The sequence below is a fragment of the Choristoneura fumiferana genome, chromosome 8 (assembly GCF_025370935.1).
Source record: "Choristoneura fumiferana chromosome 8, NRCan_CFum_1, whole genome shotgun sequence".
NCBI classification, from domain to species: domain Eukaryota; kingdom Metazoa; phylum Arthropoda; class Insecta; order Lepidoptera; family Tortricidae; genus Choristoneura; species Choristoneura fumiferana.
In genome coordinates this window covers 13,109,685-13,131,125 of record NC_133479.1, presented here as the reverse complement: position 1 = coordinate 13,131,125, position 21,441 = coordinate 13,109,685, and the positions used below count along the sequence as shown (strand labels likewise).

Below are 21,441 nucleotides of genomic sequence, written 5' to 3'. Positions count from 1 at the left end.
CGGATGTCAGTAACGTCAGCAAAAATCTACGTGTACATGCAATTAATTATTTGTGCAAATTATTTTAGGAATCACATGTCCAAACCAAACCGTAACCTGAATCGTAAAAGAATACAAAAATCGCCGAAAATTTCCGAACTTTGAATACCTATGTTATTCACTATTCCACATCATGAATATACGAAATCTGATTCTACGTGCATTGACTAGAAAATGAATTATGAACTAAAACATACTATTAACAATTTTATGATCTATTGCGCATCGTCTAACAGTAGCAATATAGCACGTTAATATTGTAAATACGCAACGTCATCCATAGAAATTACCAACAATTTATGTAAATCAGATTATTTGCAATCATTTGTATGAGGATTGCGTACCGCGTACTATTTTACTAACACAGACCCCGGTACATTTAGATTTTTATGGAGAACACACGAGATTCAAACTTTGTTAATATTGAGTACAAAGTGTAAGTTGGAGTGGGGTTAAATTCATAGTATGTGATATAAAATATACAACTGGACGCTAAACAGGAAACGAAATAATATCAAGTTTAATTTTGTCCTGTAAATTTTTGTATTTGTAAATATTTCTCTCTCTCTCTCTCTCTCTCTCTCTCTCTCTGTATAACATTTTCAGATTAGAATCGAAGACCCACTTTCATGACTATCTATATAGGCTGATATCACGCCATCTTTGTTTGTTGGAGCAAAAAAGACAGAGACGGCATCAGAAATATAAATACGTAACAAATTGCGGTTTTACTATATGTAATAAGACTAATAAGTAGTTATGAATATGTGCGAAAATCTCTTAAAGCATTATACCAACTGGAGATGCCAACAACGGGCGTATCCCTCTGCCAAAAGATTAGATGTGCGTATGTATTATTATAGTGTGGATTGGTGTAAATACCAATTTGCGTTCCGAAGTTCCGGAATCTCGGACGATTTGAACGATATTTAAAAATTGGAACTGACACGTTCAAAAAACCCAAAAACTGAAACGACAAAAAAAAACATGCAAATATTAAGCCTGCTCAAAACAAATCACTTGAACAGTTGAAAAATGATGCAGTAGAGAAAAAAAAACAGCCGGACATTTTATCCCAAGCTGAAACGGACGCGCTTCGCACTCGCTCAGTCGATAAAAAGCTGCAAAATTTGATGAAACAATCTAGTATGGCTTGTAACAGTAGGTGTTTGCGTAAGCTGTACTGTTGGCTTCTGGGGTGAGCATGGCACTTCCGGTTGGTTTAATCGTCTAACATCCAGCTAAATTGAACGTCGCAGGCGCGTATGAGATAAGACAGTTATTGAGGCTGGCGGGTAATCCGACATTCGAAACACGTATTAATTGAAGGGAGCGTTAGCAATTAGAGAGCGCAGTGATTTTCACTTCTACCCTACTCATATGCAAATTAAGGCGGGATGTTATTGTATCAGATTAAATATAGATATTTCCTAGGTTACTAGTTCTTCAGTAATTTTGGGAGCATGTCTTTAAAAGATAAATATTAAAGTTGAGTAAGATAACTCTTGTTCTTTCATAGATCATTTTGAAACCACAAATATTTAAATATTGACGACCGGATAGCCAAGTGATTAGAGAACCTGACTACAAAGCTTGAGGCCCCGGGTTTGATCCCCGACAGGGGCAGATATTTGAATGAATAAAACGAATGTTTGTTCTCGGGTCTTGGACGCTTAATGATATGTATTTATGTACTAGCTTTTGCCAGCGGCTTCGCCCGCGTGGAATTCGGTTTTCGCGCGCTCAGTGCATTAAGCTGTTAAAATGGTATATATTTAACATTTTGAAAGTACATCCATATTTATATCAGTCTCTAGAACGTAACTATCTACACACGCTTTCTTATAATGACGAGTATCCACATAAGAGGTTATCCTGAACTTAAAGCATTCTTACTACATATATGTGACAAATGTTACTTAAATTTATTTTTCCTTTTTAGTTCATTTATTTTTTCTAATAAAAGCATGTTTTTTAAAAGGTTTTTTTTTCTTTTATTTACTAAAATAGTTTACAATAACGTAAATACGTGGCAGTATCAAGTTAGAGTAAATATCAAATTCTCAAGTCAAGTGTCCCTTGGAGCAGGCATAAAATCAAACTTATGTCAAAGCGATGAAAGATTTCGTGTGAATAAAAATAAATGAAAATAAAGTTATAATATAAATCAATAATGAGATAAGGTTGCTAGTATCTTCGAGGAATACAATAGAAACGTGTAGATGATAATCCCAAATAGCTCTAGGTAACACATTGTCAAAACACACCTATCTAGACATGGTAGTGCGTAATGCAAATGAGAATTCTCTCCTGTTGATATTTTACTCGAACATGAAATTGCTTTCATGTAAATTAAATTACACATTCGTATGAGGTCTGACGAACATTTATGTGTTAGGTAAATACATTTGGAAGGATTTAGTTAGCCGTGTTTGTTGCAAAGTATTTAATTGATGTGACAGTTTTAAACTTAACGGTAGCGTCATCCATTAACATTAATCTGGGTACCTTTTTGTTGTTAAAGGCTGACCAGAATTATAAAAAAACCCCGCCATATTGCGGAAAACCAATAGAACTAATTTCTTGCACTTTTAACACTAAATTCAAATGTCATCTGTATATTGCAGTCAAAGTTTTACGTTGTTTGCTCGTTGTATTTTAAAGTGTTATTTTGTGTTTTTGTGCGTTAAAATGCCGAAGATTATCAATAGCCTTGGAAGGAAAACAATTCATATAAAAGTATTTGTCATAGAAAAACTCTGAGGGATTAGAAAATATTCCTTTAAATAACATCACCGACACCGTTGTCAACATGTCTGGTAGGTATCTTATAGTATGTTGCAATATAAAACGTATTAGTGCTGCCCTCGCGTCAGGTTTTTTATATTCCTGGTCAGCCTTTAGTCGCATTTGTCATAGAATAATCAAAATTAATAATGTCTGTTCAATTTGTACCTACTGCGACAGGAACACAAAAAAAAATAAGAGAAATAAGGCTGGGGCCGGGATTGAAGCCACTTGTTCGTGAAACGAATTAAATTATCATTTACTGTCACAAAAATGAAAATAATAATAGAACGGGAAATCCGTGAACAATTTCACAATCACCTCACTAGTATAAAATTCATCACGTTTTTCAGTGGAAGACTTTACGCGTCTTTGATTTAAAATTTTAAAACACAAATAAAAATATCTAATACCACGAGAAAACGAATAAAAAATCTATCATTGCCTGAAAGCGAATCCGTGTTCCTGTTTTGCTGAATTTGTTTAAACTCTGTACAAACAAATAGCTGGCGGAAAGGGTTATTTATTGCTCTCGTATTTAGATTCTAGATAGTATAATCTTTATTCTAAATAGGAGACCAGATGCCGGGGAAACTGGGGTAACGACAATTCGCAGATACTGCGCTCGGGTAAGGAAGTGGGCGGTATGAGTTCCTAACTTAGAAGTTCTAAGGGTTTGGCACACTGGATCCAACGATCAAGTCCAAGCGATTGCTCATGTTTAAATTAATTTTATGTTTATTGCAATCAAAATGGAAACGTTCATTCTGTAAGTAGGCTACAAAAGGCTCTTTTACATGTCATTTTTATTTTATACCTACTACTAGCGTTTTCGGAACGACCATCATTACGAAGAAAAATACACCGCAATAAACTTGGCAGAAAGTATTTTTTTCAAAACAAAATATAGGGGCAATTTCAAGAAACATAACTACGAAAGGTATATTTTTAATTGTATTTCAAATTTCGTAACTTAAAACACAAAAGAAAAACTTTATCGGATCACTTTGTTGTCCGTTTTCTTTTTTATTAATAATGGTTGTTCATGGGAATGCGTAGAGTTATTAAGTTAAAATTAATATGAAATACTCGGGTTTGTAATCTCATAAATCCTAATGGCAAGAATGCGGCTTAGAACAATATGGAAAATTAAACAAATGTACATAAGATAGGGATGGCGATGGTCATGTATATGTCGGCAGCCGATCGTAAAATCCGCCAGATCACGAAATTCCTAGGCATATCATGAAATGGCGCCATTTCATGATATGACTAAAATTTGGCCAGGCATATCACGATGTGCCTGAGAAACAATACGGAAGATCGATTAGAGCAACGCATTCGTCGATATTCCTAGCTCTATAGTTTATCTTTATAATTTCATGATTTGCCTAAACGTCACTATGCAAATCGTTAAACGTTGAGATTTAAACAATATGGCGGATGTCCCTTAGCCAATTCATGAAATGACGCCATTTCACGATATGCCTAGGAATTTCGCGATTTGGCGAATTTTACGATCGGCTGCCGATATATAATGTGATTTCATATTTACAATAAACTAAAGTCGTGAAGAGCAATTTAACGCTAAAGTGATGTCTATGTCCTACTGAGTAGTATTGAAACTTAAAATACGATAAAATGTCACTATACATTTTCGAAATCAGGTTAGACTTAATTCAGATCTGATATTAGCAACCATGAGGTTCTGCAAATAAATATGCACTTTAACTATCAAATGTGTGACTTAATGTTGAACGTTCAATGTTATTTTTGCCAATGGTAATTGAATCTAACACTATCTAGATTCAAAACTTAAGTTTCGTTTTTAGGCTCTACCTACATACTCAATATAGTAGCTGGCTGGATAATTAAATGCCACAAAGTCAAGTCAAAGTCAAAATATCTTATTCAATTTAGGCTAAAACAAGCACTTATGAATGTCAAGAAAAATCTACCACCGGTTCGGAAAAACCTCTGTTGAGAAGAATCCGGCAAGAAAATCAACGAGGTATATATATTTTTTTAATTATTATTTTTTTATTTTATTTTTTGTTAAAAGGGGCATCAAATTGTATTCTATGCCAATTGTTAACCTGAAAATAATATTTTATGTGAATTTTATCATAGTGTTAAATTGTTGAAGAAAAATCAAATGAATAAAAACAGATTATTTTTTACCTCCATCAGCTAAAAATGTGAAAGTAGTATTAATTGATTGACTGTTTTAATTGTTAATTTTCTCTGGTCTCCGCGATACAGGCCCAGAGTCTAGTGCGGAGGCTGCCGATAAACCATCAATGTAATGTGTTTATATTTCAAATAAATTATTTTATTCTTATTCTTTACGTATAGTCAGCAACAAAGACATGAATACACCCAAAGTGCCAAAATATGTATACAGGACTTTATTGATTGCCTAAACGTTAAGGTCGTGTATACATATTTTTTGCACTTTGGCTGTAAACATATCTTTGTTGTTGACTGTACAAACAGAAGTCAAAGAATTCAAGCAAACAATAAATGGCGTACAAAACCCCATTGACAACTATAAAATTGTAGTCGAGTATTTCGAATGATAATTGAAAAAGAAGCAAATGATGTGGTATGACAAATTCCAGCTCAAGAAGTCATAAAAAATTCAAAAAGGTCATCTTTATTAAGTTTAACATTAAAAATCGATACCCGTTCTAAAATAGAATCAATATTGTAAGGTAAATGTTGTTCGGAAACCTCAAAGCTGTTTGAGTGGGTTTCTTTGGTAGAAATAACTCAATACGCAACTGGTTTAGGTTTTAAAATAGTTACGGGGCTTCATTGATCAACAAATCATTAATGATAATTTTAACCGTAAGCAAGTGATCGAGTTGACAGTTTAATGATTATTAATAGTAAATAAATAGGGGACGGCTAAATCTAAATAAAGGATTACAAATTAAGACGTGTCGTTGCTATATGGATTACGCTATTTAGCACTGTAACTGCACTTTTCCACAGAATTTTTACGGTGACACTGGCTTGTGGCGACATTTAGTAGCCAAATTGATAGTTATTTTATTTGCTGCTACGGAACCCTTTATGAGCGAGTCCAGCTCGCACTTGGCCGATTTTTAATAGACCTGTGTCTTGAAATTATTATTGTATGTTTAGAAGATAACAATATTTCTTTTGTTATTAGGACGCAAAGCTCGTCCGTGCTTCACGACTATAACATCCAGATAGATCCATCTTTATGCAACAAACATGTTTCCTATCAACGAAACTAGCCAATATTGTTGTAAAAACGTTATGTTCATCAGAACTGTCTATATCTATGAGCTCAAAAATATCTGAACGCGATTGACAATACAGTCATGTTCATAATAATTTTAGGCATCTAAGTAGCTCTGACTTTTACGATAACTGCACTAAACGTTGTCGAAACGATTGAAGCTTACAACATTGTTTGTCTATTAGCGAGTTGAAATGATTAGCGCCTTTTGATTTGTAGCCGAAAGTAAACAGCAGTTTTGTGAAATGTCGCTGACGTTAAAGAAGGTTTGGGCACATACAGCTGTTAGGTGATACAGGGGGGTCATAAAAACGGTATTTGACTATTTTTTATATGTTTTATAAATTAAAACACCACTTTACCTGTTATGGAAAAAATAAACAATTTTTAAGCTATCTTTCACAATAATAACAAAGTTATAAAGGTTTGAAATTCAAGATTAGACAGAGAAAGACATACTTGCATGTGACGTCACACTTGCTGCATAGAGAAAAGCCTTTGAGAAAGCGACATGATATAGATTTTTCAAAAAATCACTATTCATCCAATTTTCAACCGATTTAAGTTTTCTCTTCGCTAAACACTGTCTGTAAATCTATTTTTTCATAATAATAAATAAGACATGGCAAATTCAGGAGTTGTCAAATACCGTATTCGAGCGCTTTAACCGCCTCAATTTAATAGGCTGTAGAATTTGATGACATTTTCGATTAGTTTTTAGACGTCCTGTATTTCTAACTAACTTTCTGTGATCATAAATGAGCTATGAGGCTACAGCATTGAATTTCATCGTGCTAATATCATCTAAGATTGGCAGCTGCCGGAACACCTACATTAAACTGTTTCCTTATTACAAAGAACTAGTTAATATAAACTTAGTTTGTTTCGCGGTCAAGGTTAGTGTCTGAAGTTTGAAGGTTATTCGATAAAATCTTCATTTGATTGATTAATGTTTTTTAAGACTACAGACCTAACCAACTTTTAAAAATATTTAAATTTATTCAGCATAAACAATAATCTTAGGCCGTGTTTAAAATCGTGGGTTCATATTGGGGCCCGTACCTCTGAAAAATTCATATGCAATAAGTTTTAAATTTACTACGAGCTTTACGGTGAAGGAAAACATTGTATGGAAACCTGTACATCCCCGTGATGCAATTAAATGTTGTGTACTCAACAGTGGGGCTTGTATAGACCGAGATGATGAAGCAATTATTTAAAGCATTTAATTTACATAAATATTCCGAAAGTTCAGCATTAGGTTTCGTGTATAGTTTTAGATTTTTTTTATTTTAATTAGAAATTCAAAAAGAGTAGATACAAGGTATCCAACAATTTGTTAGTTTAATAAAAAAATAATTCACAATTATCACTCTAAATAATTTAAATTATAATTACACATTTAAAACAAATTCAAATTACCACTTATCCACTTGGCATCGTTAATAATTATTCAATGTTAATACATACGAGTATAATAATATGTTGTTAAATAAGTATTATTAAAAATAAGTATATGGTTAGAGCGAGTGTTTGGAGTTGCAAAGCATCGCAATTTTGAGCATTGTTTTCAAAGAATATAGTCACTCACTATGTCGCTTACTTTGTCTGGTGTACAATAAAGAGTCTTTGTATTATATTGTATTGTATTGTCAACTTTACTAAGCCAATTAATGCAAAAAAATTAAACAATAGCTTTTGTAGTTGCGATGCTTTTCCCGTTTCCCAAGTGGCAACGTTGCCAGATCATTTGTAACTGGGTCAGTTTTATTCGCGACCTAGAATAGTTTTCCACTGTCAGCATTTCGTGGAGTACTGTCGCCCGACTTTGTGCGACGTGGATGAATGAAAGACAGAGACATCCGCTCTTTGGATTTTTTATTTTTCGGGCGGCGGTTTTGTCAGCTTTTTAAAATTACTTAGTTACCAATGAATAATTTTATTTACTGTAGTAATGTTGAAAAATAATTGATTAATATACGTCAGTGGCGTATCAATCATTGATAAAAGATGGTGGAATAGTTAATTAATCTAAAAAATGCAACATAATGTTTCAAACGTCCAGAATTCTCACTCATGAGTACTCATATCATAACGAATATTTTTCGGGACTTAATCATGAACTATTTAAAATTACCTCCACGCTTGGATCATAATAATAATGGTAATATTATTACAGCGACCGTGGTCGACGTCGACGACGAAGTCGACTCGATGTAATTTTAAATAGCTCATGATTAAATCCCTATTTTTTTTTGTTAAAATCATTTATTCTATAACAACATTGAGATTCTTTTAAAACTAAAGTCTAGTTGGTTTTAAAATTACTTATTAAATGGAGCTTTCGTAGTTTATTGTCTTACTTTGAGGATGCAAATCTCGGTCCGCGCAGTGACGCTCGCTCTATTTGTTCTTTAATTGTGCGCTATTCTACAACACCCTGTACGTTTGTCACATGTATTATTAGATCTATTGTGGCAACATAGTCCAGTTTAGGAAGATTTATTTATTTATTTTGAACAACACATACAATTAACTTTGAATAAATATTATAAAAATGGAAGGATTTCTTTGAACTTTTAAGTCGGTAAAACACTGACATACTATCGCAGAAAGTATTCTTGAGATTGCAAAAATATGACTTAGCGCGCAGACTCTGTCATTTTGGATTTAAAATCTGAGGATTGATATTGCTTTATACATCTTTAACGTATGAACTTTTACTTTCAACAAAGGTAAAGTCAATTCTGTGATAATATTAAAATTACCTCTTTACAACTCAAGTCCTCACCCTTCACACACATACACAAACACACGCACACGCACGCACACAAACATAAACACGCTGTAATGGCAAATTCGTTGTTTTTTAATATTTAGTTTGTAACAATAATTTCTGTCACACTTCAGCTAATTTTGTTAATCACACACGCAGGCTACCAAGATACAGGCTCAGCCTAGTTTGGAGTCTGATAGATAAATCGCATGAACTGGAACAAGTGTCCTTTGCTAAATAAACTCTTTTTTTTAAAAAACAGCTTCATATGTTGGAAAAAAAATAAGCCGACAAATCTGGCTTAACCTGAGTTTTGGAATAAGCAAGCGATTACATTTTTCTGATGGTTGGGGATAGACTAGTTCAGTTCATATCATACTAGCTGCATATACTTTAGCCAATTAGATAGGTACATCCGGCACACCCGTTTTTTTAAATCTTATTTTCATCGGTAGGTATCTATTATCTAACTTAGTAATCAAGTAAAAAAACAAATTATGTCTTCTACAAAATTAATCAACATAACAAATTGCTCTTCAACGCGGTCTTGTAAAAGCTAAATTAAGTACATTATCCACCATTAAAGTGTCAAGCGACACCTTGTACGAGCGTACGATAATAACCCGCTGTCGGCAAATGCAGAACTCGTTTTTGTCGGCTGTTGCATTGCAAGTTTGTATAATTTCATGTGTTTTCCTTTCTAGAAACACTCGTTTTTAATCAATAGAAAAATAGGAAAAAAAAAATAGGCGAAATATTTTGAATAATAGTAGATTGATAAACAAGGGTTGTAAGTGATCAATTACACCCAAGATATTTAGGCGCACGAGCGAGCAAAGCGAGCGAGGATGCCGATAGTTCGCGGGTGTAATTGATCACTCTACTCTACCACAAACTACTCCACTTTTCATCACAAATGCGAGGAAATAAAGAAAAACCGTTATACATGTATACGCAATTTGTAACAGAGCGGAAGAAAATTTATCGCGCCAAACCGTCTTTTGCTTTTTTTTTAATGGCTCGCGCTCTTTGGCTTTGGCACATTCAGCCAGCACTGGCCTGGGCAGAAGCATTATGCCAGCATGGAGGTTTGGAGGTAAGTATTCGGCATTACAATCTCATTTTTTACCAGTACGTGAATACAAAGGAGCACCATTCGATTTTTAAATTTACTTATATCCCTAAAGATGTAAATCGAATTTACAACACGGATTTCAAGTTAAATGCAACCTACTTTCAGAGCTTAACTGATGAAAATTAAAAAAAAAACACCAGGTATAGATTGTTACGAAGGAACTTTTTTTTGGACATTATTTTGATTATTGGCGAGTAAGTACTTCTTGTTTTTTACGAACTAGCAAAGGTTGCAAAGTAATTAAACTTACTTTGAAATGGAAGCAATATATACAGCCAGTAACACCGCCCATCAAAGCCTTCCAATAACCATAAATAAATGTATTTATGATCGTTTTCCAGGTCACGTAAACAATAACAACCGTACCGGTAAATAAAATCTTCATAAAATAACGCATCCGCTATAGAAATCTCAATGCACTTTTAAAGTATAAAGGATATTGGAAACACATTAGTCTTGCCTGAAAGGAGATATGAGAGGAGGAACATGGACTATGCAGTCAGTGCTTTATATTGATTTGCTCTGGCTCCTATTGAGACGGGGAGGTTAACTGTTTCTCATTGTTATCAAAATCAAAACAAAAACTCAAAAAGTATATTGTGCAAGCAGGTAGGCCGCAAAGTGCCATTTTACATAGCACTTTTTTAAACAACCCATTTCCAAGAAGACCATCATTTCCAAGAAGAATGCGCCGCAAAAACTTGGCAGAAAGACATTTTTCATCACACTTGCTCGTAAACAGTATCGTAACATGCAGGCTACCTTAGTTGCAACCCCCCAAATAAAACCCTCGACCATAATGTGCTTGTCATGAAACCCGTGGTCGGTAAATGAGTCATTGCGCGTACACATTTTCTTGTCATGAAGCCCAAGGTCGGTAAATGAGTCTGTGCCCGTACTGATGGTGCTGCGTGCGCTGCTGCAGCACTACATGGACCACATGCACACGCACGTTGCGGTGCATGCCGAGGGAGGGGGAGGTAGAGGGCAACGTTGCCAAGAGCACAGCCTAAAGTATCGCCAATATTTGGAAGAATTATATTTTTCTTTTACAAATATAAAATTTTACTTGCAAATGTGATGAAAAACATTATATGTCGCACGGGCGGTACTAGAATTACGAACATCGACTCATTAAAGCCCTCAGTCTTCGACTTCGGGCTTCTAATAGACTCTCGTTCGTAATTCCTTATTTACCGCCTTTAAGACAAAATGTACTATTTCAAAACAATATCTATGATTTGCAAACTACATTGCTGATTAAGCTGATTTTTATAGCCCCAGTTAAGCATAAACTCCATTGACCTCCAATCTATGCCATTGATATCCAATCTCTCCTCCAATACTATGGAATCCAACAAAAAGTTGGAAACCCCGACTTTGTCACTTCTAAGTTCAATATCTCAAAAACGGCTGAACCAATTTTGATGAAACTTGTCTAAGAACCATCGCTAGAAAACCTGACTTCAAATTAAAAAACCGGCCAAGAGCGTGTTGGATATGCCCAAAATAGGGTTCCGTAGCCATTACGAAAAATTAAGTAATATTTTTCTAAGGATTTCGTATTTTATACGGAATCTTCCAAGTTTAGGTATATTTTATACTTTAGGCTGCTATTTACTCTTAAACTAGTAATAATTCTTAAGCAAATTTAGCCTTTATAGTTTTCCTTTCAAGTTTGATATACGTACTACCATCCAGAATTTTTTCAATATTTTCCATCCACCGGTTTAGATTTTAGAGGGAGAGGCTCGATTTTAATAAAAATTTGCACTTTAAAGTTGAATATTTCGCAAAAAAATCACTGAATCGAAAAATCGTTTTAGCAACCCCCTAATGGTTTTAAAACATCTATCTAACGATATCCCACACTATAGGGTTGGATGACAAAAAAAAAATAACCCCTACTTTACGTCTATGGGAGGTACCCTAAAAATATATTTTTTAGAATTTTTTTATTATATCATTTTGTCGGCATAGTTTACATATATATTCGTGCAAAATAACAGCTTTCTAGCATTGATAGTCCATGAGCAAAGCCGCGGACGGACGGACAGACAGACAGACAGACATGGCGAAACTATAAGGGTTCTGTTTTTGCCATTTTGGCTTCGGAACCCTAAAAACCGCATTCAAATCGATCCACCCGTTTGAGCTACGGTCCCACAGACAGACAGACAGACATACAGACACACATAGCGGTCAAACTTATAACATCATCTTTTTGCGTTGGGGGTTAAAAATTATGTGACTCAAATGAGCTCTCATGTAAATGTTCTTACGAATATTATTAAACATGCGAAAGTTATCAAGAGTGTGTGCGCACATAATAATATCTGTGTATACGTATATATGTGCATGTATGTGTTTTGTGTGTCTCAACCACAAAACACAAGTCTAAACGTGAAAATTTGGGCGGGTTTTCCTCTTACAGCGATAACGAAGAACACGATGTATTTTTCTTAAATACCATGGGAATTCATACAAATCATTGTATTTTTCAATTGATATTACATACAATGATTTACTTTAGTTCTTTTCTTTTCAGGTATATAAGTATTTGTTCTCTACTGGCTACAGTATCCGGTGAACTGACAGGTAAGCGCAACCTTTTATCAAATTGAGGGGCTGTTTCACCATCCATTGAGTAGTGTTATCTGACGGTTAAATGTGATGCCGTCTCTATTTATTTTGTTCGAATAGACGGAGACGGCATCACATTAAACCGTCAGTTAACACTAATCAATGGATGGTGCAGCAGCCCCTTAGTTCAATATTTTTCGTGACATAGTTTTTCAAGGTAGCAATTTTAAAAGGCTGTTTAGGAACATAAACAGCCTTTTTTTGCTTGATTTGCAATAAAAATGTACCGTGACCGTTGCCATTACAAGTCGATCAAGATAAGCTGAAACAGCTGCTACTAATAAGGGCGCGTCTTCGTGCTTCGTTCGAACCACTAAAAGCAATTATTTCTATTTTTGGATTTTCTTTAATAAGCTAGTTTAAGTTTAGGCAAACCGTCATTTATTTAGTACTCAAACTATTCATTTACATACTCAATATACTATATTTTTAACAAGGTAGTTGTCGTAGCATAGTTGGGTTAATAAGTTCCGTTTTTAGTAGGCGTTCAGAACAAGTCATTTTGTGACTTATTTTATATTGGGTTCCTTCCTTATTTCATAGAAGAAAGACTTCTTTTGCAATAATATCTATTAGTTATGTTATCTTTATTAACCGTCCTAGGTCAATTGTACAAATACTCAACTTTATCGAAATAAAAATAAAAAATACCGAAAGTAAATAATTTATTTGGTCCGTTCAATAAGATCAGTCTTGAAATTTGTAGATTTGACCAGTGTTATAATAGATTATATTGGTATCGCTTCGCTCTAGCATCGCTGCGTTTAAATTTACTGTCATATGCATTGTACTCTTAAAAACAAACGCTTACCCAAAACCCTTTCTATTTAAAAATTCAGCGCGATCATAATTAGTAAGCGTAAATGCATATTACTTTAAATTTTCATAAATTAAATAACTGTCTAATGGTCCAAACTTTGACCCAGATTCTGCATATTTTAAGTTATGTTGAAATCTGTTACAAACTACGAGATTTATTGGGCTACAAACTTTATTATAAGTTTCAAACTTGATAATTTTAGGGTTGGTTCAGTAATGTGTCATTGAAAACGTTTGCTGCTACTTCAAATTGTTTTGGATAGACCGGATATAATAAACAAAATAATTATCTCCAAAGGTTTTTTATTGGCTATTCGAGAAATAGTAAAGTTTAATTTATCATAACAGAAAATTGAATTTTTACCTAAATCCAGCCTTGTTTTATTAAAAGAAAAAAAAACGACCAAATACGAGTCTAGAGTTCTGTGCATAACAATTATTAGCAAAAAATACCTGAATTGGTATTTCTCTGTAGGTATAGATATTTATACCCTCCATTGTACACAGATATTCAACGAAGCAGTCTTAATAGGGGTTACAATTTCACCTTCAGATGTGCTGAAAACCTTTAGGAAGTTATTATTTTATTACAAAAAATGACATTGTTAGATATTCGCATATATATAATGTACAAGTCAAGTGCAAAGATATCGACACGGCCAATGTTACATAAATATGTATACACGACCTTAATGTTAAGTGCATGTACATATTTTTGTAACTTTAGCCGTGTCAATATTTTTGCACTTGACTGTACTGTTTTAAGGTACTCGTAAGTATATAATTATATTGTATAGGGCAACTTCCTTAGTGGAACGTAAACGTATAAAATGTTGTATTATTTACGCGTCTGAAGGAAGCTTCGAAGTTGAAAGGGCCTACTAAAATTCAGCAATTTGTTTGCCTCCACTTTGACAAATAGCTATAGATAAGCATTTCGTGTTAATGGAGATGTTTATGCATTAAAATAGCCTGAATATCTTACAAAGCGTTCTTTTTTCACAGTTCTTGTGCTTTAATAATTAGTAGGTCATCAAAATTTATGTTGTTACTCGTGAAACAGTAAATGAAAAGGTTTAACCAAATTGATATCATCATGCATTTTATAACAAATATGCTTCTAAGAGTAACATCTTTTTACAAAACTTATAATCTTTTTTTTATTTCAGTTGATTTCGACTTAATGATGGACTCCTTCTTCGAAATCAAAGACGCCGACGACATGGAAAACATCGGCGACTATACATATAAAATAAAAAAGCCAGTTGACATACCACTTTCAAAATTCAGCTTTAACAGTTCCGTGCTTGCTTACCCTTTTATAATAAAGCTCGTATTCCAGTTAGAATCATTCCGCAAATCCAGTGTCTTTTCCATATCAGATGAGTCTGGCAATATAAAATTGGGATTATCATTTTTGCCTGCTGATGTTGACATAATCAGAGTTCTTTTAGAAAGCGACAGTTTCCCGAACGACGGTGTGCTAAGTTTTACAGTAACACCGGTAGAGGAAAATAAAATTATGAAACTGCTGATACACGTGACGAACAAACAGGCGTCTGCTTCCTTGGATTGCATTGCACTAGATCCACCTATGAATTTTACGGAAGCTATGAAAGAAATTAAATTCGATGATAAACTCACGCTACATTTAGGTTACTCAGAGGAAACAGGAGTTCTTAAGGTAAGTCTATTTTTTTTTTACGTTGAAATATTTTCATTGTTTCAATATGCGATAGAGTTTCCAAGAGTAAGTTCGGTCTAGCGAGGTATATTACAGCTCACGCTAGAAAATAAGCTTCTTCTGTTATATAGTACATTTTATAAAATTTTATACAATAAATATTGTCAGGGTGCCGTCATCGAAATCGATGTGGAGGACTAATATGTGCACGGTGACGCAAATGGCTAAAGACTGGAAGCATTTGAAATGTATTGGCGAAAAATGGAGGAAACGAACTGGATAAAGAGACTGATAAGTGACTAATGAGAGGTTCCTAGAAAGACTTGGTGAAAAGATAAATAAATGTTAGAATGATGAAGGGTAGGAGGGGTAGAAAGCTGGGCTTTTTGTTATGACACGACGATATAATACAAAAATCAGAAAAGGAAAAGTAGAGCGATAGGATGAGAAAAGTCGTATGTGTCGTAGATAGATCGAATGAAGAAAAAATATAGACGTTTTGTAATTGTTGCGACATGAGAAGATGTTGTATGACCCATAGTCTGACAATAAAGTTTTTGTATTTATATTTGAAGGAAATTAGAAGGAACTGCTTGCACTGACAAAAGATTTGCTTTTAAATGTTCAAGACAATTTCAACTACATAAGTAAATAAGTAAAAGTAAACTAGACAAATGAAATTATTAGAAACAAAATTATGGGAAACGTACACTTAAAAAAAGGGTAGCTAAATTTAATAATTAGGAACCAAAATTAAGCTAACATTGCAAAACTGATTTTCTAAGACATCGACCTAACTTTTAGCTACTAGTAGAGCTTAGTTTTGTAGTCACTCAAGTTATGTTACAAGCAACATTTTTTTTGTTACTGTTAGCAAATCTTTTTTTTTTTTTTTCAGTGTATGCCAGTAATGTCAGATACAATGTACGCATTACGCAGACATTACGAAGTGATATAACACTGTTTCTAGGGCCAGTAAGACTAGCCAGATATTATTCCACGCTCCTCTGTGACGGATATTAATGCAGTACACTGTCATCTTTTTTTTATTCGACTGGATGGTAAACGAGCAAGTGGGTCTCCTGATGGTAAAAGATCACCACCGCCCATAGACACCAGCAATACCAGGGGGATTGCAGATGCGTTGCCAACCTAGAGGCCTAAGGATACCTCAAGTGCCAGTAATTTCACCGGCTGTACTCTCCACGCCGAAACACAACAGTGCAAGCACTGCTGCTTCACGGCAGGATTAGCGAGCAAGATGGTGGTAGCAATCCGGGCGGACCATGCACAAGGTCCTACTACCTGTAAAATCACACCACTATAATAACGTCAACATTTGTACCGTTCATAACTGATACCAAAACAAACCGTTGCACACATGTTAAATATAGTTATTGTCTATCGTATTTTAACGCATGTAGAAACACGCATCAGCATCTTCTATCATTAACTACTTTGCGTAAACTACCTCAATGAATAGAAAATTGAAAGTTGTTGAAGCAATTTTCTAGAGACCTTAGTAACTGATAGAGGCTATGAAACGCACATTTATTATGTATGTTGATACATATAGCAGCAGCAGCAGCTACATGCGTATTACGCCTATTTAACTCACGCTTACTTATTAAGAGAATTAATGAAGCACAGAGACTAGTTCTTGAGTGAGCCATTAAGTTGATACTGTCCGGTAATTGGGGTTGCTTGGCTAAGGATTTACATAGCTGGCAGAAACTATTTATGATCTTCTTTATCTTTATTTTTTATACAGTATAAAACAAAATCGCTTCCCGCCGTCGGTTCTGCTATATTCGCTTAGATCAAGTGCAATAACAAAAAAATATGGTCAGTAAATTGTTAATAATTTTTTAACCCAAAACTCGCTTCCCTCCTCCTCTCTTTCTAGTTACGTCCGTGCGTGCGTGTGTTAAATTTATTAATTTAACTATTTACATAAGCAGTGCCATCAGCAGTGCAGTCCAACCTGATGGCACTACTTTCCCTTAAGATCTAGAAGATCTACCAAAATGATTGTATTTTATCAATTAGTTCTCTAAACAGTCGAAAGAGGGCGCTGTAAACTAGTATAATAAGGATTGTCTCATGGAAAATAAAAGCCCTTTTTTTTCGCCATCACCCACTGATTACATCAGTGCCATCACCGACTGCAACGGTCGGCACCAAAACCTATTAATCTGTTTTTATTCTTCCCAGAATTCCCGTAAATTAACATCAACCATCCCAAAAATCTTAATCAGATAACAAACTTAGATAACTACTACTAGTAACTAAATTTAGTACATAAGGTCAGGTAGTGCAGTATCGTGATAAACAGGTTCTATGCAAACGAAGTCTCGGGCAAAAGCAAGTTATTCATAATTTGAATTAACAATGTGTAACCATAACCGCATCAAAATAAACTGCGTCTCGTCCCCCTCCCCGCCGCGTCGCCCCTAAACGCACCGCTAATCCCCACCAAAACTGTACCAAACATTCGCGTGTAAGTAAACGCCCCGTCGCAAAATTAGCTGTCACTAAACAGCTTTCTAAATTAGTAGGCGACTCACACACGTCAGGGATTTTGTTAAACACGAGCAAATTAAATTATACGGCACGAGCGAGCTTGTATTAATTTTCTAAAGCAACTTTGCTAATTTAGCGCGCGATTCCGGGATGTGCGATTTTCGTACAGCTTTTACGATTGAGGGGGCTCTTGTTTTTATTTTGTTTTTCTTTATACATAAACTTGACCAATGAAAAGGATCGTGCAAAGGATCGTAGGTTCGAGCCCGGACCGGTGTCTGACCCTGTTCCTGAACGCAACACCCTCAGTGTTGCAGGTATGTACACGCAACAGTGATCCACTGTCACAGTGACATTAGGAGGGCACCTAAATCTTTAAAATCAACTGCAACGAAAGCACGTCGGTGCATGCCAAAGCGAACTAACATTAAATAGACGTTAAGAAAGATTCTTCCTGCATGAACTGGAATGAAAATGGTGGCCGAGCATTTAGTAAAAGCTCTTATCCTGGTAAGCTTTTACATTTGATAGGAAAAAGCAACCTTTTAGTACCCGTACAAACAAGTATTTAGTAGTATATTTACAGGTAATGAAATACTCGTAAATTGTTTAAAAATGTAAACTAGCAGGAATCACCTTTTACGGTTCTACTAGGGGAATAAAATCCAAAACCCCAAAGAAACCCCTCCCCGCTCCAGACGGGCAAGACTAAGAGCGTGGCGCTCTATTTTCATAACATTGCCCGTTTTATGAGGCGATCTTCCACTCAGTAATAAACAGAGATATCGCTCGCCATGCCAATCCTCCTCCTTTTAACCTGGATAGGTTCGTTAGTTACCTAATGTCCCTCTGATTAGAAATAGAAGCCCCGCGCGGCGGGGCTTCGTCGACTTTGTCACAGTGATGTCCCCGCTTTATAAAAATACTACCACTAGTTACTGCTTTCATCATTTCTGTTGTAATATTAAAGGATACTCACTTTATTATATTGGCAGTTACATTAAGTATGCGAAAGTAACTTTCTACGAAGGTAACCAATTCGTGGTGCGTAGGTATAACTCGCGTTTCGGCCGTTTGTATGAAGATGGTGTCACAGTATAAATATATAAGCTAAAGCAATATGGAAGCTAGGCATATTTTTTGAAATAAATACCTGCGCTCCGATGGAGCGTCAGGGTTGTCCACTTATTTTTAGTAAAATTGAAACAGAAAGGGTTAGTTCACGCTGTATCTTGGTCGGTCGAATAGCTAAAAACAACTATTCTGAAAGTTCCGTATTATCAATTATATTTTTCACCACTAAAAACGCGCGCTTTAAAAACGGCTAAATATACAATTCACTTCAATTTATTTTCATAACAATTTACATTGTTTTGGATATTAAAATCTATTCTGCAGGCAAACGTGTTACATAGAATTTAGTAAAATATTGTATCTATTGTTATTTTGTACTGAAAATATTGAATAAATTATCTTATCTATCTTATCTTATCTTATTAAATATAGCCTCTTTTAAAATCTAAATGTAATAATCATAAAAAAAACAACAACTGAGAACAACAACTGTGTGTGTTCGTTTCGATCGATTTGTTCGTAGCTTCCATACTGCGTTAGCTGATATATTTACTGTGACGATGTACTGCTCCTTTTTGTACTGTGCCAATATTTTAACGCAGTTGCATGTAATCATGACCACGGATACACTGAAGAATATGTGCGGGTAGACATCAATGCTCAGTTGTGTAGAGCATGCTTGGTCTACCGTCATTCTTGAGCATCGACTGCGTGCACTTTCACTTTTTGAGCGTCACGATTTAAAGGGTACGTATTGCAAGGTCTAAAATTAAAATAACTAACTTTAAATAACCTACGTTCAAAATCCCTAAAATCTAAATACCTAATGATTTTTTCACTTACATTCAAAATATCGAATGCTTAAAATGTCAAATGGTATGTTAGCCGTCAAAATACTGAAATCATCGTTACCTACACCAAAGTCTGCTATTTTCAAATGACAACATTCCGACTTTTTCAAGCGGCGGTAGATTGACATTTATCATTTTCTGTGCTGTTACAAAAAAACCTAACATCGAAGGCTAAGGCGCCTTAGCCTTCTGAACCTGAACTATCAGAGTCGTTTCTGCTCTGAAACGTCTTCCTCGCTCGCTCCGCTCGCTCGGTACCAAACGTAGGTGTAATAACGAAATCCCATCGATAGCATTTATTTTAAGTCCTGGGGCTCCCCTTTGGTACAGTCCAGCTGGTGTCTCGATGATAGGGAGCGAGCGAAGCGAGCGAGCAAGACGTTTCAGGGCAGAAGCGACTCTGATAGTTTAGGTTCAGAAGGCTATGGCGGGAGCGAAGCGCAGCGTAGCTCCCGCCTTAGCCTTCCATGTTAGGTTTTTTTTTGTAACAGCTCGCGCTACTCTAATTGTAGAAGTTCGCAAGTGCATCATTTTAGGTATTTTGACCATTTGGTATTTGGTGTATAAAACTTAGGTGGCATTGCTGTTGATATTTTAAACATTAGACATTTACTACAATAGGTATTTTAAACTTAGGTAATTCGTAGGTAGGTGTTAGTTGCTTAGGTATTTAAAATTATTAGGTATTTAGATTTTAGGGATTTTGAACGTAGGTTATTTAAAGTTAGTTATTTTAATTTTAGACCTTGCAATACGTACCCGATTTAAATGGGTCCCGACTGTTGAAATTTAAGTTAGCTACTTAACAAAAGTTCTAGCCCACTAGACTTGTTTTCTTCTTTTTAGTATTTTTTAAGGCAGTCGGGTTTTTGATTTTTTAAATTTATTGTTTTATTTCACACTTTTTTAATAGTTTTGTGAAAATGGTACATTAAACCTATTATAACCAATATATATTTAGAATGGCCTAATTATTGGTTTTCATTTGATACCCCACTCGATACGTTTCAATAAAAATCATTTTTTGAAAACTTACAATTTGGCACCAAAAATCCGCCATTTTAATTTTTAAAGAATTTCATGTATCCAGTGTCACTTGTGTCATCAAGACAAATTCAATGACGTATCATTTATAAAAATCGGTTCAGCCGTTGAGTAGTTACGAGGGAACATAGGAATACACATACATACATACATACGCGTCAAACACATAACCCTCCTTCTTCGCAGTCGGGTAAAAATATAGCAAATGAATGAATGAGGGAATGCGAGTCGCGCTAGATTCTAGGGGCTAGACGATTGCATTATACACTTTTTATGCACATTGGCACAACTTTATCCTTTTACTGTTTCCCGTAATTATTAAAAAAAAAATTGCATTTTCTTACTCGTGGAAAATGCAGTTGTCAATTTAAAAAAAAATCTGATCGTGTATCAATAAAAACTATTACTTATCTTCAAAAACATATGCTGCATCTATGTAGGTACCTATTGATATTTCCCCTCCCTCTTACTCAAGAAATGGTTCATAAATATCGGGTTTAAAAAGTAAACCGTCTAATAAATATAAGTGACTACGTAATTTTAACACCGCGCAGATGTCGTAAGAAATGTAGCCATTGCGGTAAACAAAAATGCAGAGGCGGTCCAATCCAGATGGACGACATACAGATGGTCCAATTGGACAATAAATCGCTTAAAACTTCACTTTAAATGGACATAGACAAGACTAGTAGTTTCGTGTTCTTAATTGTTTCTAAAATTGTTTAAACTGGAGAATCTTAGGAAATGATTGTGTTTCATATCAATGTAATCCGTGTTGTTGTACCGTGAATTCGA

General features: G+C 34.9%; 1 protein-coding gene across 5 annotated transcripts in view; it reads left to right on the top strand.

Annotated features, from left to right (window-relative positions):
• Nucleotides 1-21,441, top strand: part of LOC141430561 (uncharacterized) — a 109,325-nt gene that overhangs the window by 35,024 nt on the left and 52,860 nt on the right. For all 5 annotated transcript variants that reach the window (XM_074091327.1, XM_074091324.1, XM_074091326.1 and 2 more), the window contains exons 2-3: nt 12,557-12,606; nt 14,640-15,154. In XM_074091327.1, coding sequence (XP_073947428.1) covers nt 12,557-12,606; nt 14,640-15,154 — 565 coding nt within the window. The remainder of the gene's footprint in view (nt 1-12,556; nt 12,607-14,639; nt 15,155-21,441) is intronic.